At 42.1% G+C, this 18,906-nt stretch overlaps 1 protein-coding gene across 1 annotated transcript; it reads left to right on the forward strand.

Annotated features, from left to right (window-relative positions):
* The first annotated feature begins 4,325 nt into the window (after positions 1-4,325).
* SERTM1 (serine rich and transmembrane domain containing 1) lies at positions 4,326-16,228 on the forward strand. The gene is made up of 3 exons (XM_041467048.1): positions 4,326-4,756; positions 11,257-11,358; positions 15,572-16,228. The coding sequence occupies exon 3, from the start codon at positions 15,756-15,758 to the stop codon at positions 16,077-16,079; it is 324 nt and encodes a 107-aa protein (XP_041322982.1). The 5' UTR covers positions 4,326-4,756; positions 11,257-11,358; positions 15,572-15,755; the 3' UTR covers positions 16,080-16,228.
* The last annotated feature ends 2,678 nt before the right edge of the window (positions 16,229-18,906 follow it).

Raw genomic sequence — 18,906 nt, forward strand, 5'->3', positions numbered from 1 at the left:
GAATGAATGAATGAATGAATGAATGAATGAATGAACTTCAGTGATTGCTCCTTATAATGACTCCAGGTAATTAAAAAGACCAGAGGTATCTGGAGAATTCTAAGTCTAATAGTGGTCTAACAGTATTTTAAAAACATCTAATGATGAAGTTAATTGAGCTTTAGAATTCATTTAGCTGGTCCTTGCCTTAACAAATAGCTTTTATGTGATGGAGGAATTAGAAGTTAAATATTGTCTCAATAAGTCTTCAAAGATGTTTCCTATTTTTTGTGTTGGCCATTATTAAATAGTAATGTTTATGCAAATTATAGTGCCAAAGCCTTTTCAGTATCATAAAATGTTACTCTGAAAACTCATTAATTTTCAGCCACCATGTTCACAGAGAAGTACAAGACAAAACGGGTGCTAAAGGCAGCACTACAAGCTGAGTACAAATCCAGGCACTAAGAGGACATGGTCAGGTTCAGGAAGGCATTACTATTCACTGCCTTCTCCTGGGATCTTGGTAAAGAATGAGGGGATAGAGTGTTCACTGGTTGTCCAAATAGCAGAAAGTTTTATTTTTAACCTGGGTCTCAGTAGAACTGCATTCTCTATACGTAAATGTTTAAAGTGGAGAGCTCAGCTGAACAGATGAGGATCAGATTTTCTTGGGTGGGATTTAGTTCATTTAACTGTTATGTTCCTGTATCCTGGGAGTGTAATAGAGCAGACCTTTCTGAGGAAGTTCCTAAGTTCCTTAGATAGTCAAAATGAGAAAGAGAAATGGTTTTAATGCCACCAGAGAGGGTCATGTACACCTAAGTCCTGTACTCAAACTTGGATGAGTAAGAACTCCCTCTGGAAGTTTTTATAGTCGCTGTTTGCTTATTCCACCACCTAATGACTCTGAGAAGGTACAGGAAATCAAGAACCATCAAATCAGTCATAATAACAATTATAACATGTAATTTTCCATATTTTTCTGTATTCTGAGAAAAGCTATTAAAGCTATCCACTACAGCCATGCTGTCTCATAGACAGCCTAGTAGCAGCAGGAATGACAGAGCTCTGGAGGCCCAATCACACTAAGCATCATTTAAGCTACAGATCCTTGATGTACTCTTTCCAGAGCCTCAGAGGCAACCAGACCCATCCAGACCCTCAACCTGTTGCTCTGACTCCAAGGAAAAGTCCGTACTTATCTGACTGCAACTGCAATTAAAACAAAACAAAACAAAACAAAAAAAAAAAAAAAAAAAAAGGCTTTTTTTGTCCCTTTTTTTTTTTTTTTTTTTATTCTCACTATCTCAAGACTCCATGCATTTTTTTCCTCTGAAAATATCTGTCTTCCCATTTCTCTGTTTCATACTCTTGGTATATTTTATTATTGCAAAACATTTTGAAACACATTTTGCATGAAAGACACTGTCCTGAGGAAGGGCCAACTCACACTGTGTTGTTTGCATAGAGAGCATGAAGGAGGAAGAGCAATAAAAGAGCAACTTAATTACTTTGGAGCCACGGTGCTTCCTGCTGCCACAGCCTCTGCATGAGGTCCTGACGCAGCCACCGGCCTTGGTGAGAGAGGCCTGATCTTGCTGACAACTCCTCTGGTGCAGCTTTACCCAAAGCCACTGAGCAGCTCACAGCAAATGAACAGGACACAAAAAGTGGCAGGACATCAGTGACTTAGCCCAGGCTAAAAAACTTACAGAAACAGCAGTGACCTCCAAAAAGCACAAAAGCCTTCCTGCCCTGTTCTTCTTTCTGCCCTGTTCTCTCTCCTCTGCTGAACAAATCATAGCCTCTTCTAGCAGTGCTGTTCACCTCCCCTTGAGAGGTGCTTTATCCAGGAAAAGAATGAAAAATCAGAGCACAGCTGCAAAAAACAATTCTCACTTGTGGCCTAAGTGCTCGTATTTTTTGTATCTGAACAAGCTAGAATGATATGACCTAGCCTACATTGCATATGTTGAGATTGTGAGACACAGTGGATAGATCTGGATCTGACTTCTCAGTTTATTCCAGAGCCAAAGATTACTAGTGACTATGCCTGATGCTCTGGGGTAAGCACATTCATCAGTAGGAAGCACTTGAGAATTTTCTCATTCTTCAGTGGATTTGGCTTTGAGCAAAAATCCACAAAAGTAATACAAGCCCAAGCGATCATAGTTTGTTTCCTTTAGAAAACACTCATTTTCTTGTGGCCAGTCCTAGCAACAGCGTGCCTGTCTTAGCAGCCACAGCTCTGTTGCATTTGCCTTTCCTTCTGTTCTTCCTGCTTGACCTTGGGAAAATTCTTGCTGCCCGTCCCAGGTTGCAATTCCACTGCTGAAATAATTGAGCTATAACAGTAACCTTTCCATTGACTTCTTTCTTTTTTTCCAGATTCAAACATTTTGCTTTACTGCTTTTTGTTCTCTTATCTCTTTAGAATTTTGTACCTGGGAACTTATCTATATGCAAAATCAATGTTGAGAACTTCAATGCACCATCTGTCTCTGTTTATATCCAGTGACATCCCAGACACAGGGCTTGTACCAGAAAGTCTCTACCTCTAGTCTGAGTATACAAATAAGAAAGGATTTAGCAAATTCTCTGTATTGTTTTAAATGGTTCCAGCAGGATTATCCACCTCAAATCTAACCATTGCCAGTAGTGTAGTAGGTGTCTACAACATTTCTTTCCCCACAGTTTTGTGTGCTATTTCCACAGAAGTTAATGTAATCAGCAAGTTCACTCTCAAATGTGCCCTTTTCTGCAGTGGCTGCAAGTTGAAGTGAGCCACTGGTCTGCTTCCAGGTTAGGAATATCATAGTACTAACTAATACTCTATTCTTTTTTGTTCATATGCCATGCACATGACTTTCCACTCTGAAAAGCCAAACCTAAACAAAAAACCATCCCAAGCCCACAAAAACATTGATTTCCTTTTTCATAGATGAAATATGGAGCATTTTTGCCACTTGAAAGTCAAACCCGTCTCTTATATGCCACTGCATTCACTGGTTATTATCAAGGAGAAATAAGGCTCATTTTTGGGAATGATTTTTCCTTTAAGATTTGTCTTTTTCCTACTCATTCATATGTCTTGTTCCTCCAAGACTAACTGTTTCATTACATTCCAAGTTACTCTTCTACTGAAACTGTGTAGATGGTATCAAAGAAAGCACATCTCACAGAAGTACCTCCGCAGCACATTATGGACTGCACATCTCCCTAAGAGCAATTTAAAATGAAGAACAACCTTTTCCAACATCCTTTCAGAACTGCACATGGACATTAGCCAGACACAAGACTGAGCTGCAGAGGGTGCATCTGCTCTTCACAGTGCTCATCACTGATGTCTAACCCACAGTAAAGTCATTTGGCCAAAAAAAGCGTGGATGAAACAAGCGTACCAGAAGCCAGATGAACCTGTCCTTCCTCAGTGTCCATGGAAGGAAATGTGTCTGATCCAGCCAACACTTTCTCAATATTTCATTCCAGAGAATGTGATATCTGTAAGTACGTTATTCTCCAAATGAGCTAAAGAAGCCAGTGTTCTCATTTACACTACCTTATCATCTCAGTTGATCTTAGCACAACCATTAATTCACTCCAGTGTACATGATGTCAAAGTATCCCTGAAGGTCTCAGCAGCCAGCCGAAAACCTGGCAGAGTTTTCGAAAGTCATCTGCAAGTTTTCACTTTCCAGCAAACCTGTTTCCTAATGCACTCCTTCGCTAGGTCCAGTTCCCATTACGGTGCCACGATCTGACCCCTTTGCAGTGGGGTCAGAAGGATCTCGCATTTCCCACGGGCAACTCTGCCCCGTGGAATACGGACTTAATATGGGTTGGTGTTTTTTTTTTTTTTTTTTGGGTTTTTTGGGGTTTTTTTTTTTTTTTTTTGGGTTTTTTGGGGTTTTTTTTTTTTTTTTTTGGGTTTTTTGGGGTTTTTTTTTTTTTTTTTTTCCAAGGGACTAGCCCCGGCTCGTTTCAGGGATGTATGCTGTGCGACAGCCGCGGGACGGTAAGAGCCAGGCGTTGATGCGGGTTTGTACGATGCCCGGTGCCCTCCGTCCCCTAACGCCGGTGGTGTGGGGGGCTCGCCCCACTTCCAGGTGAGCACAGGGACTCTCCCGGGCTCTAGCACAGACGGTGCGCAGCTCAGACCGCCCCGTCCGGGCGCTGGGCAGCGGCTGCCCCGCCCGCCGCGGCCCGCAGCCCAGTCCGGCAGCCTCCGCGGGCCGCGGGACGGCAGCGGGAGCCGGGGCCGCGGCTGGAGCCGCGCAGGGGAGCGGGAGCGAGGCGCGGAGCTGCCCCAGCGGGGCGGCTGCGGGCGGGAAGGTGCCGCGCTGCCGGTCGCGCCTGGGCCGGAGCATCCCGAGCCGGAGCATCCCGGCGGAGTCAGCCGTCTGCTTTTCGAGGGAGATCGACACTCCGGGTGTGGGGTGTTTTTTCTTGTCTCTGCCCTAACCCGGTGCGCGTTGTTCGTGCTCTCGGTGCCAGCGGAGCCTCGGCGAACACGGCTGCCCGGCGGCCGAGCGCTGCCGCTCGCACGTTCCCGCAGCGCCGGGGCCGCTCGCTGCCGCTGTCCGGCGCCGAGCGGTGCCGCGCCGGCTGAGGCGGGTCCCGGCGGGTCCCCGGCGGGTTTGGGAAGCTGCTGTGCGCCCTGGAACAGCTCCCGCCGCGCCTCGACCGTGCTGCTGCTCCGAGGGAGCATCTTCAGCGGTTTGCCTGTCCTGTGGTGTAACCAAGGGCATTTGATTTTCACGAGCGTTTAACCGAGGTATGTGTTTTGTGGCCTGCTCTTGATCGTTCACGAACGTCTTTTGAAAAGAACCTGTATTTAGCCTAACTCACTTCGCGGGTTGGCGAGTGCTTGAATTGAACGAACGCTTCTTGGGTTTGGAGAAATTGCTTTCGGCGGAGGCAAAAAGGGGAACGCTCTGGGAGAGCGTGGTGACAGCACGGGGCTGCACAGCTTCTGGAAGGAGGGATGCGGAGAGAAGGGAGGCACGGGCTGGTTTCTTTTGCTGGAAGATGCTGCAGCCCAGGGGTGTGATAGCGCAGACCATTGGGTCATCACTGTGCAAGCAAATTCTTGGCTCAGCGGGCATAAGCACAGGCTGCCGCCCGTGTGCTCTGTCACGATGCTTGCAGAAAGATGACGGAGAAAGCCTTGCTCCCTCTGCAAATAAATTGTAACATGCCTATCCAATGTAGTGGGAGAAGAGCTGAGCTTGGACAGCACAGCATGGGAAAAAAACGCAGGATGGATGCACAAAAATATGCCCTTTGCAAGCATTTTATGTCTGCCTGAAAGCTGCAGGCTGTTTCAACATCATCTTGCTAGATGCAATAAAGTTTGGAACAGAAATCAAGTGTCGCAAACTCTTCCTAGCCTTGCAAATACTAAACAGTTAGAGGAAAATTGTGAAAATAGTGGTAAAGGGCTGAGAATTTGCCACGCTGATTAACATTTATATAAGCAAAGACAATTAGGAATGCATACTAGCTATTATTTAATTAATTCTCAGCTAATTATAGCAGAATGGGAGAAAGATGAATAGGAGAAATGTGTGAAATCTGCACCATATAAGATGCATATAGCGATGGCAGTTTTATTATGATGAGGGATCCAGCTGGAGTGTCATGTCTGTTTCCTTGTGATTTTGCTTTTTACAGTCATTTTGAACCCACTCTAACTTTTCTGTGCCTGAACAGACTGAAACAAAAGGCAACCTGAAACCACCAGCTGCCTTCTCTCTGTTATTATGCCTAGAAGGGCTTGTTCCCCTTAGGGATGGTTGCTGGTTGTAGCTGTGTACTGGCTGCCTTCCTTTCCCACCTCTTCCTCAGACTGGGTCACCCCTATCACCCAAGGCGGGGAAAGAAAAGGCAGGCATGTCCCCCCTGCCTCCCTCACGTTTCCCCAGCTTTCCTATGCTGTGGTACACAGGCTGGCCTGCCTGCAGGCTGCTACTTGCTATATCCTGTACGTGTGCTTTGCTGTCAACAGGATAAATGCTGCAGGACCTGGAACTGCTAGGGAAGGGGTCTTGGGCTATTTCAGCATCCAGGCCTAATCTTGTACTATCACCATGTATGTATGTATGTGTGTGAATATATTTGGCATAGAAAGTTATTGTCGTGGGCATTTTGCTAACCTTTTCAGACATAAGAGGCTAAACTGGGATAACTCGCCTCTGCCAAGTGTCTTTTTCATAATTGGGTCTTACTGGTGCAGTGCAAATTGTAAATTGTATTCTGTAAATTCCCCATCAGAAGCAAGAAGCAGCAGAGCCTTTCCTTCTTGCACCCCATCTACACAGAAGCAGAAGAGGGATTATCTCAACAACAAGAGTACATTCAGAAGTTGATGAAAAATCTGATGTTTCTGATAGGTCTGAGACTTGGAATCTAAATACTAAAAAGTCAGTATATTTTCACCTCTACTTCTTGCACTCTTTTGCAAGCAGTCCTCTCCCTGTGTCTTCATGACTGCAGTTGCCTCCTTTTCCTGGCTTGCACAGAGGAAATCCTGTTATGACATAGTCGACCCATGGCTCTGCTGCAAAACACACCTCTTAGCCTGCCACCTCGTCTGCATCTCCCCTCTTTGTCAATCCTTCTGCTGCTCCCTTTCCCCATGAATCTGACATGTCAGTCTGAGGCTTCAAGTGTCCTTGACAGTCGCCTTGAACATGAGATACCAAGTCTCCTGTTTTCCCAGGTGGTACTCCTGGGCTTTGATCAGCCTGTGCTCTCAGCATCTTTCTCCCTCAAGCCATCATCTGCATTTCTTCCAGCTCTACCTTGTGCTTACTTGTACCTTCATATAGGCACTTTGTCCATCATTCCTTTGATTATGTCCCAGCACGTTTGCTTTAGTTTGATGCCTTCAGCAACCGTCTGGTGAGATGCTAAGACAAGCACTCACCCGGTCTGTCATCATCCCTGCCACTGGAATTTCACTTGCTCTGGATTGGAGCACAACAGTGTCCTCTAAAGCTAGGACATCTGAGAGGCAGTTGTTGAACAGATCACTCTATCAAGCACCAGCACAGACTCTCCTTCCATAGCCTACAGATCCTCACTTGCTCTTTTTTGGCATTTCAGGTGCAACCCTGCCCCCTTATGCTTGCACAGCACAGCATGGCTCACTGCATCTCCCTTTGCAATCGTGTTTCTCTTTGCCTAAGTTGTTGCAGGCTGTTTCGCAAACAGGGACTATATGTGAATATTAGGCACACAAACATGCCATGGTTTCTTCATCAGGGGAGAACATGCATGCAGCCTGTGTTGGTAAAATAAGGAATCGTGAGGATAGCGATCTTCTGTTACAGCAGTGAGGGGAAACAGAGAATCCAAGGAGAAGGGTGTTTTCTTACTTTTGTTAGTAAAGCATAAGATACCCAAGTCAGGAAGCAGAGTTACAGTGAATGGAGTTACTGTGATAGCACATCTGTGCCTAAAACTCCCATTTAAGTGACATTTAAGTGTACAGACATTTAAGTGCAGTTGATACTGAATCTGCATTTTTTTGGAGAGAAAAAAAATATCTGAGAATGGTGCATTAACAGAAATTTCTGTTGAACCAAGTGTAAAAAATTGTATCCTAGCTTTACGTTGTGACAAGGTTCCTAAGAAGGTTGAAATTAAATCTGCTTGGTATTTTTGGGTGTGATATGGATTTATAAAATTTGTGATTTATAAAAAGTGTGATTTATACCAGTTGTTTTTATAAAATATATTGAAATCAGTATATTGGCTGAATTTTGCAATAGAAAGGTGTTTTCTTATTGTTCTGGACTCTGCTTCCTGGGTCACATCTTCACTAGTTAAGGACCAGTAACCCCATTGACTAGCAAAGTTAACTTTGCTTTTACTGTTCGGCAAAGCTCCTTGCTGTAGTCTGCCCAGAATTCTCCTGAGACAGGAGTGGATGTGCCCACATGGAGTGATGGAGATGAGGGCTCTCAGCTACACTCGTGTGTGCAGCCACGTCATCAGCATCGGGCAGGAGGATGTGCTGCAGTACTGGCAGAGACAATAGAGAGCTTAAGTCCCTTCAGTTCCAGATTTAGCCACACTTGGTCCTAAAACTGCATTCCTTGTAGATTAAGGGGGTGGGTGTGATACTTTTGAGGGATTTTTCCCTCTCTACCTGGAGGTAAACCTGAGAGTCTAAGTGCTGCAAGTTTTTAGTTTCACACATGAGCATGATGGAAAATGAAAGCAAGCTCTGATAACAAGGACAGCTTGCCCTGGAGCTTGGTATTTTATCTAGTATGTTTTGGTCTGAATAAACAATGTGCAGGAGCTGAAGCACTGCCCCATGAGAAGTGTGGTAGTTTCAGGAAGGGCGAACACAGTGCACAGCCCTCCACTGCTCTGGCCTCTTGGTCTCAGTTGTGGAATCCAGTGATGCTCTTCCTGTGTCAAATAAAAGAGGTGGTTATTGGGAGCCCATGTGAAGAGTCAGGCATAAAGTGGCAAAGCTTAATTAACTTTTGTTTATTCTGAGATTAATTACATCACCACTATGCGACACAGATGTATGCTGGATGGAGTCTCCTGAGAGGCTCATCAGTTGGTGGAGTGCTCCACACAGCGTTTGGGAAGAAGGGGTAGCAGGAATGGGAGTCTCAACCACAAAAGAAGGCAACAAGGCAGAAGTAGTTGAAATACTTTCATATACTTGTTCCAATGAGGAAAATGGGTTTTAATGGAATTTTCATTTCTCATTAAGCAGTCATTCCACACTACTCTAAATTTTCTGTTCAAACAAAACTTCCAAATCAGATGTTGCAAGAAATTAAACAAGAAGTCATTACACGAAATGCAGCAGTCAAGGATTCCTGACACCTGCTGGTTTCTCCTCTTCTCTGGCTAAACTTGCCCTGGACCTCCTTTCCTGCTGGGCACCCAGGACCTGTTGCTTTGACAGTGACACCTTAGTGGCTGTTTTTAACTGTAGAAGTCAATTACCAAGATTTAAAGCTGTTATGGGCAACTAAATGGCTGTATGAACCTTCATGTCTTCTCTGCCTGATCACCCACTGTCATTTAACTTGAGGAGCTCAAATCTGTTTGAGGTTTCTGCCTGGATTGAATTTGGATGAGGGTGGCAACAAAAGTTATTCAGAGTGGCAATAAGGGGAATAGATTTGGGACTGGACATCAAGAAATCAAATATGACCCATCCCTACTGTCAGCAAAGAGTAGGCTGTTAAGTTTTGGGTGGGTTTTTTCAGCATCATGTATTTTTCCACAGGAAATTTTTAAAACAGAAATAAATATTTTCAACAAGCCAGCACAGGAAGGAGACTGATTTCCTTGGTGATTGTATCCTTTGGGTGAGATTCAGGCTGATGGTCTCATAGGATGCTAGACCAGGTGTGCCCCATTTCTCTTTCTAAGGTCTCAGAGGCACAGCAGCGAGACTCCTTACTCCTCTCCACATCCTGAGAGATACAGGGAACAGATAGATCCCTATTCCTTGCATATCTTACTGGCACAGTGAATGAATACACTGTTTGGCCAAATCCTTCTGTAGGCTACTACTGCAGCTGAAATAGTAAAAATAGCTATGAGGGGCATTAGAGTCATGCAAGAGGATGGAGAGCTGTGGGATACAACTGTGTATGGCAAGGGATTTTCTGAAGATAAGCTTGTTGATGTTCTGGTCCAAGTATTTCTCTGATTTTCAAAGATAATTAAAAGTTCTGCCCTTCCCACCTCACTGTGTACACTTGCCATTTGAATATGAATGCCTGCACTTAGGAAGCCTGGAGGACTTCTTGTGTTTTTCACTTCACGTTTAATCAGCCCAAGATTTGGTAGGGTCTGGTCCCCTTGCCTTGCTGGAGATTGTGGCACTGTTGTATTGAATGAGGGGCTAAATGGGCTAAAGCAGTGCTCTGTGTATCTGGGGGGAGATGGGCTAACAAAGATTCTACCAAGAAAAAAGAGCAAAATACTTTGTATTTGTCTTGGCTGAAGATACAGCCCTGTTGCAGAGATCTATGCCTCTTTCCCCCAGGAAAGAAAGAAAGCGGAGGAAAAGGATCTCTGCTACGAGCAAACAAAACTGAGGGGCATAGGGTAGAGCTCTTGGCCATGTGCGGCATATTTGCCAGAGAAAATGCATAGAGGGGCTGCTGTACCCCTCTCCAGCTGTACCACACCTGCCTCAGCCCCAGAAGCAGTTCTGGGTGAGGTGACAATGGTGCACATCCTCACATCCCGTGCATATGCTGGGTCCATCTCTGGGGCAGCTGACTTTGGAGTCCACCTACAGCCTCCTACCTGTTCTTCATGAAGAGATGGTCTGGAAGCTGTCTGACTCCCTTTGGTGGAACTTTAGTATAGTCAGTGTTATCAAAACATTTGGATTTCAACAACACTGTCTTTTAACAGCTGCACTAGACAATTTTCTTTATTGAACTTGGAGAGGCTTAAACCAAAAGTGATTCAGTGACTGAAGGGATGAAAGCAGCACAACAATGCATCAACATCCATCCCCAGAGATCTGCTTCTCTAACACAGTCAAACCAAATGTGCTGAAGGGGCAGAGCTCTAAGATGTACAATGATTATGAAAGTGTCTCTTGTCTCTCAAAGGGGAAAATCTGTTTGAGTGTGGCCCATCTCTTGCTTTAATCTGTATCATTTGGGATTGTTTCTTCATGTACAAGAAATTTAGTTTACTTTATTAAAAACAATTAAGGGACTATGTTTTAATTTTTGGTATTGAATGCATGTAGCACACAAAATTCTTCTAGCTGTTCTTGTGCACATAACATATTCAGTTTGGATATTTCAAGTGTGAAAACTTAAACTGCAGATAGTCAGAAATAAAGAGGATGAATAAATAATAGTGTGTAATCCAAAAGACCTGATTCCTGGCAGAAGTCTTCAGGGTATAATGTGAAATGAATTGGAGAGCAGATACAGTGCTCTAGTGCTTAAAAAATGCCAGGGGACAAATGTCTGTCTTGGTCCTGGAGCACACTGCAGAACAAGGGAAAGGTGTTATCAAAGCCTGTCTGTAAAGCAGAGTTCAGGATCATGGTTTTGATGTTGTACATGGCATGCTGTAACTGGGCAGAAGAAGGATGTTGTTAGCATGAATAAAACACAAGCCAGGATTCCAGTTGGTTTGGATTTTTTTTCCTGAAATTTCTCCCAGTAAGAGCAGTCAAAATTCAGCACTTGTCCTTCCTTTATTTTATTATTATTGTAGTTATTACTAAACTCTTCCACTTTTATTTGCTTTTTTTAGGGGCTTTTCTCAGCATGCAGTCCCTTTAGATTTGGGCGTGATCACCAACCACATCCTCTGCATTGGACATTTGGCTTCTATTTCCATATCTTCTTCCTGCTTGTAAGTATTTTATTCTTTCTCCTTGCTCATTTTTCTTTTACTTTTAAAGACCAGATTTAACTCACGGGTTCTGGGTCTGATCCCAGGTCATGATGTCTTTGATTTACATTGATATAAATGACTCTATAATCCGCAGATCCATGGGAAATGTAAATTAGAGAATCATTGGAGCCTATCTGAATTAATCTAAGTATCCTTATGGCGCAGAGGGTTTCCTTTTTACAGCCCCACACAAACCCCCAAACAAAATATAACTTAATTGTAACCTGCAACCAAGCCATCTGGGCACTTGTCTTCTTAGGTTTTCAAAGACATAAATTTAAATCATATTAAATCATAATAAAAAAATGAAATTAGATCATAAATTAAAAGGAAAACTTTGCTTGTAGCAGGAAATAGTTTTTCTTTTCCTTCTGTGCTCTATTTTATTGAGTCAGTTGGCAATTGATCCTGTTTCCCAGGAAGAATGGAAAAAGGATTCTCTGCTCCTGGAAGGTCCATCTGTAATAGAAAAAAAGAAGCATCCTACTTACTTGTGGTCTTTAATTGCCAAAGGCATGTATCCAAGAAGAGGTATTAAGGATCATATTATTGTTAAACTGCAAGCTAGAAGTCATTCTTTGCCTTTCCTACCTACATTTTCAATGGAAAAAAATGTTGCTCACATCTTTCGTTCTGTCTAACGCTAATGTCTTATTTAGTTGCATGATGTTAAACTGCTACACTTTTCCAGTCTAGAGCATATTGCCTTTCAAGGCTAAAGTGCTCCTGGTAGGTAAAATTCATTCAGCCCTTTAGTATGAGCATGAAAACATATTTTTATTGACTTTAAATTTTTGTGTTACATGTTTGCTGGAAGGGAAATATTGGTAACCTAGGAAGGAAATAAATGTAGAAAACAAGAGTGGGAAGATGAAAGAATTAAACCAGGAGCTCCCTGGCCTTCATACATATATCAATCTAGTGAAGACTTGCTGCCAGCTTTTGGGACCAATCACTGTGATAGCAGAACTTGGGGAGGAGCAACACATCTTTAGGGATGAGTAAGTCTCAGAACTGGCATCACCGTATCACCTGGGAACCTGCACAATCTTCCTCCTGCTTTTCCTGCCCTGTTACAGCATATTGAAGTTTGGCCAGATGAGGGACCTCTCTGTTGCAACTGTTCTAAAGGCAAATTAAGATTTCATCTCTTAGGAGATGTTTACAGTAAGGGCTTTCTAGGATACCTTCTACCTGTAAAAAAACAGTTCATAGGAGATTGTGACAAAAGTGTTAGTTTATGTAATATACAAACATTTATTTTCTTTGATGTCAGTTTGTCTCTCTGCTTAAACATTTTGAAGACACTGAAATAACCAAGATACCTCTCAGCTTGTAGTCACAAAAATACAGGAAGAGCCAAGAAAACGAAGTGCTTTTCTGTGACTGATAAACTCAAAAGAAATTTGGTCTACCAGACTTATCTTTGCTGCTTGTTCCTCAATTTTTAGCGTTTCAGTGGTGTGAGTGCAGGCCATTAAATTATATATGACTGAGCCTGAAGAAGTAGAGTTGTTGCATCAAGATATATGAAGAAATACAATACAAGCAGTAAAGCATTTACGACATTGGGAGTATGAAAAAGCTCTGTTCATGCCATTCTTCAGGGTGTTGCAGTCTCATTTAATATCCACTTTAGTCTGAACTGGGAGATGGCTACTGTCTTAGCAATGCTAAGGATTAAATTACATGTCACATATAATTTGGCACTCAGGGCATATGCTAATTGTGAGGTCTCTGCTCCTGACCACATCTGCATTTCCTTACAAAATGGATTTTCTAGCAGATACCATCAGATATGCAATAGTGGCTAGCTTTGGCATGGCTGCTCAGGCGTGGAACTCCTGGTACCTGCACAGTGATACACAGGGATGCCTTGTCTGATCCCTCACCTGCTCAGTTTGTCCTTCTTCTGGTGAATGCCACCTTGCCCATCTCCTGCTTACCACAGGATAAAAGGAAATATTAAAAACTCCAACTGAGCCTGCCTACAGTATCTGCTAAGTTGTCTTACCCCTGGAGTAAGAGTGGTTGTCCGCACCTGTGAAAGGTATTTTTACTAAGGACCTGAATGAAGAAACATGCACAGCTGGAAGAATATAGCTAAATAGTGGCTCTGGTTGAAAAGCCAGGATGTACAAATGACACCATGTATCTAGGAGAGCCTTTCCTTTTCTGCAACACTCATATTTGAGGACCAGAGTAGTAGAACAAGGTGTTGCTCTCTTGTACATCTAAAACCAGCAGAGTGTGGAGGTAGGTAGAGTCTGTGCCTTCTTGGACCAGTGAATTGTTTTACCGAAATGTGTGAATCTTCTAGGCAGGTTGTCCATCAGAGCAGCAAGGCTGTGTAACCAAGGAGCAATAACAGCAGGAAAACTCAGCCATAGTCAGAAAGGCAGAGTATGATCAGCAGTGAGGCTGGACTGGAGGACTCAGGGAGCCTCCTCAAGTCACACAGCCCTATCCTGGCATTGCAGAGGTGCTTCTGACAAAGTAATCCAGATCCAGCTACACCACAAAATCTGAGACCCCCTGCAGACAGGTGCCAGTTCTGCTGTCCCAGGAGTTTTCAAGAGTGGTTAATTGGAAAGCTGCCTCCTGTCAGACAGAGTTCTCCATCTGCATCATTCAGGAACAATACTTGGAATTCATTCTTTGCCTTAAACCAACTCAACTTTCCAAAAACAGATGACAGAAAGGCAGGGACCACCACAGAATGTGAAAACTTTGCCTCCATCGTTCATTTCCTGGGTCAGTTTACAGCTCTCAGAAAGACAACAGGTTTGTTGCTGTCTACCAGCTTTGCCATTATGCTTTGATGTCAGTGGAAAAATTCCCAACCATATTTGGGGACTAGTTATGGGCTAAATGTTATGATGTTGTTGTATTTAGTTTTCAGAAATGCAAAAAACAGCCAATTACCTAACAAGAAAGTAATTGGGTAAAAGCCCAATTCTGCCATGTTAAAGAATTCGTGTGAAGTAATTCTTTAAGTTATTATAGAGCAATTCAATTAATAATGGTTCTAATTTTCATTATGACACATAATTAAGAATAAACATCTTCTATATCAAAGCCTATCTTTTAAAAAGGATAAATTAGCTATAACACACTTAACTATTTCCAGAACATGAAATGAACACATATTGTTCCATTAGTTAATTTTATATCACCAAATTAAAGACAGTTCAAAAGGAGTATAATCTCATAAGGATCTCTCTTTGTTCAGTCTGTTGTGACTTATTTCAGGAGGTACAACAAATACAGTTTCCTATGGAGCTAAATACTATTAGGGTGATAAAATGATTTTACTTTAGCATATTTCGTGCATCACTATGAGTTATATACCACAATGGTAAGAATATTTTTATCTGATATTTGCAGATGCAGTTTTGTACTCCTGTATATCTTGCAGGCTGTTAGGATGCTTGATTGAGACCACCAAAAGCTCCACTATAAAACAGCAAACACAATAAATAAACAATAAAACAACATCTGGAATGTAACCTTTTGTCCATAGCCCTTAGGTAGTCCTTTCATGCTTGCTGGGCTGGCAGGGCTGCCCGTTCCTTGGGATTTTGCTTGTAGGGGTCAGAAGCTGCATCACTCCACTGAAACATGCCTGCCATTGAGATTTCCATGGCAGAATTACAGCAAAGTACATTTCCATGTTTGAAACCATTGAAAACATTTCATAAATACACAGTAAGAAAGAAAGTCTGGCAGATTTTCTAATTCTGGGTGCCTCTGGCAAGACACCATGAAATAAGTAGCTAATGAATTCATTGTCAGCTGTGATGTTGAGTGGCTTTGCTCATCTAGGTTGAGGAGCTTGAGATAGAGTTTCATTACTTGACCAGATTTTTTATCACAAAATAAATTGGATTCCAGTACCTCTGTCCCATATAAAGTATATTTTTGATTGTTCTGTTCTGCAATTAAACAACTCATGGTTGGGAAGAGTCAATCCATTAGGATTTAGTAGGATTTCTCCTAATCCCTGCATTTTGGAAAATTGAGATATAAAGATAATTGCTAGTTAATTCTTTAAGAATTGCATCTTCAAGCTAAGAAACATAACTCTTAAGACCTAAATTATATCAGGTGCACATTATCTGCTAGTAAATTAACCTTGCTTTTTTTTTTTTTTTTTTTTTTTTCCTTGCAGTTCTGAAGGATAAAATCTTAAATTGTCCTGGACTTGAGCAGTAAAGGATAAATTCATTCACTGGCTGACTTGTCATCTCACCATTATGATGGAAAAATGTTCGCTTAAAATAAACCCTTTTTATGCCACTAAAACTGCCTTCAAATACAAGATCTGTTGTGATTTTTAAAACACAAACCCAGCAATGTCAGAACCTGACCCTTCGTCTGGATTTGTGGGAAGCATGGAAAATGGGACTTTTCTGGAGCTGTATCCCACATCCCTTTCAACTTCAGTGGATTCATCGCCCGGCCGTTTATCCAATGTCTATGTCTATGTTTCTATATTCCTTAGTCTCTTAGCTTTTCTCCTTTTGCTACTGATCATTGCACTTCAGAGGCTGAAAAACATAATTTCTTCCAGTTCCTCCTACCCTGAATACAATAGTGATGCTGGAAGTTCATTCACTAATTTAGAGGTTTGCAGTATTTCTTCCCAGCGCTCTGCCCTCTCAAACCTTTCTTCGTGAAAACAGATGAAAGGAAACACAGGGAATGGAAGAGCTTTGTCTAGTTTCTTGGGGAAGTAGTGCATGTAACATTTGCCTTAGAAGACTATTATCAAGAGGTGTTTTTAAAAGTTCCCTTGTTTTTTTCCCCTTTCCTTTTCTAGTTTTCATTTCCCCTTTAATTAATTTTCATTTTGGGCAGTGGATAGTGAATGATATCATCAGTTCTTGCCTGTAATAGTGATGCTGTCTCTTTCTCATGCATAGACGGTGTTCATTAAGAGTATTCCTGCTAAATTGTAATACACTTCTAACTGGATGTGTAATTTTTCTGCTCTAATTGTGACCCCTTCCCTGGTCTTGTATCAGCAATATGCTGACTGTTTTTCTTTTCCTTTTTTAATTATATATGGACTTATGGATGAAATCCCTAAGCAAAAGTACAAAAAAATCTGCTTAAATTATAAATACTAGGACAATTTAAAGTTGTTGATATTGTTTCTTTTTTTTTTTTTTCTTTTTGGTTTTCACATCTTTTTCAGTGTTTATTGATGTTTATAAAACACAACTAATTCCTGAAGAGCGTTGCTTTTGTTTATTTGTACTCCCAACTCGTTCTGTATAAAGTCTACATTTCAGTTTTTGAGTCTATTTGGTTAACTTAGTAAAGCAACTACAAGAACAATGCTCATGGTTGAATGTGTGGAGGTAATTTTGAACCCTGTTGCATCTCACGATCTCATTTGCCTAATGACATGTTCCTCCAGGGGGCAGTTTTTGCTGCTGAATCATAAATACCACACTACTCCTTTTTGTACTTCACGAATACTGCAGCTTATTCTTACTGGATACCAGGACAAACTAGTGGTTTCTTGTCAAAGACCTGCATTTAACAAATACAAATAGCAAGTGAAGAGCTCCCAAACTGTCCTTTAGGGACATGATGTTTGTGAGCAGGGCCAGCAGGGACAGAAATTGCTTGTACTGGTGAGGACTTTCTGGGCCAGCCTTTGTCCTGTGATTTCAGAAATGCCCAGTGGGTGGAGGGGGGCACACAGGGATCTGCATAATGGCCAGGAAGACCTGAGCTCTGACCTGCTGGAAATGCAAGGTGTACCTACAGAGGGTAGGAAGGGAAGGGCAGGATAAATGGAAGTAGCTCTCCCACTTTTCCCCATCAGCATAAGGGAATGACAGTGAGAGGGGAAGAGAAATGGATTCACAAACTCACTCCACGCCATTCCATTGTCATGCCATTTTCTGGGTTATCATTTCCCTTGCTCAAAGTGTAACATGTGACTCCATTCCTGCAGTAAAATAATGAGCAGCTTTGTGAATTGAATCCTGTGGTCAACTGGGCTTTAAATCAAGCCAAACATTCAAATTTGTGATTTGAAGTGCCAAGTGTGACCTACTAGAACTACAACCCCAGACTGGTGCAATGCCTTGCTGTCCTTACTGCACTGTGCAAGCACAGCTCTGTCCTGCCCCTCAAGCCCATGCAAAATTTTGTTCTCATGTCTGGATCCAAGTCACTGGAAAGACCTAAGAAAGGTATGGCATTGACACTGCCTTTTCTGTTACTGACATAACACAGGTGTAACTCTGGGAGATGGGATTATCTCAGCAGGAGCAGCTGCCCTCCCCTCACATGGCACCACTGCCCAGCAGGCCAAGGGGTTAGGGAACACTTCCCAAACACATTTATGCCTCTTGCCGAGCTCTCCATGCATTTGTAAACAAGACAGACTCTGCCATTAGCTACACAGGCTCTAAAATACAAATTTGGAAAGTCTGGTGTAAATATAATAATTCAAAATGCAGCTGCTGTTGCCAAACAATACAGATGATGCTGAGTTGGTGTTTTCAGATTTTAAAAGTGAACATGCAATATGGCAAGTGGTAGTGACTTATGGTGGTGATTAGTTCCTTAAAGAGGCCAAAGAACTTGCTGACTAACAAAGAATGTAAGCCTGCAGACTCCCTGAGCCAAACAGGTTTGATGGATATATTTACAGCTTGGGATATTCTATTCGTATAGAAAAAAGTTTCTTGTATGTCACTTTTCACTGTATTTGACAACTGGCATTGAAAAAAGAGGTAGTTGTTTAAAAGGGATCAGGAAACATTACTTCTCTTCTGAAAGCTCTTTGAAATCCCAAACCTGTAACAGAATGTATTTGTATGTTGACTGGTAAATAGAAATAAACGAGCTGTAAGTCAAGACAGAGCAACTGTTGGACTGTCTTCCCTTACTGACAAAGTTTTAAATTTGTTGCTTCCTTTGCTGCAAATGGAGAAATTTAATCAAAACCTAAGATGAGACCACAGGTCAAGATGGGTGTTTGTTCCCAGCAGTGTGTTTATACTTGCAGATATAGAGACATTTAATATTAAAATACAAAGAGTTGAAACCCCATTGGCTCTGTTCAGTGAGCTGTTGTCAAACTTCACCAGAACAGAAAGTATTTTTCCAATTGCAGAAAATAGGAAAGATAACTGAAACCACATATTTGATTTTGCTTTCTAGTTTACTAGATGCTATTAATTTTTTTTCCATGCTGCAGTGGAAAAAACAGGACTATAGTCATCATGATTTCAGCTGAGTTGCATCTGTTCTCTTCAAGACAGATTTGAATAGAAACAAGTAAGTTCCAACAAAATAGCATCAGGAAAAGTCACAGACGAAAAGTACAATGGCATTTTTGAGGATTGCTAAGTACCAGTTCTAGAAAAAAAAAGAAAAAAGGAAGAAGAAAAGAAATCCACCTGAGAATCTGAGCCTAAGTTAACCTGAGAACACTGGAACAGGTTTCCTAGAGAGGTGGTGGACACCCCAAGCCTGTCA

This window comes from Pyrgilauda ruficollis, unplaced genomic scaffold (genome assembly GCF_017590135.1).
Source record: "Pyrgilauda ruficollis isolate IOZ18807 unplaced genomic scaffold, ASM1759013v1 scaffold20, whole genome shotgun sequence".
Taxonomy (NCBI): Eukaryota; Metazoa; Chordata; class Aves; order Passeriformes; family Passeridae; genus Pyrgilauda; species Pyrgilauda ruficollis.

Excerpts from the sequence above, each read along its gene's own strand:
- SERTM1 (XM_041467048.1), top strand. The coding sequence starts at position 15,756 with ATGTCAGAACCTGACCCTTCGTCTGGATTTGTGGGAAGCATGGAAAAT.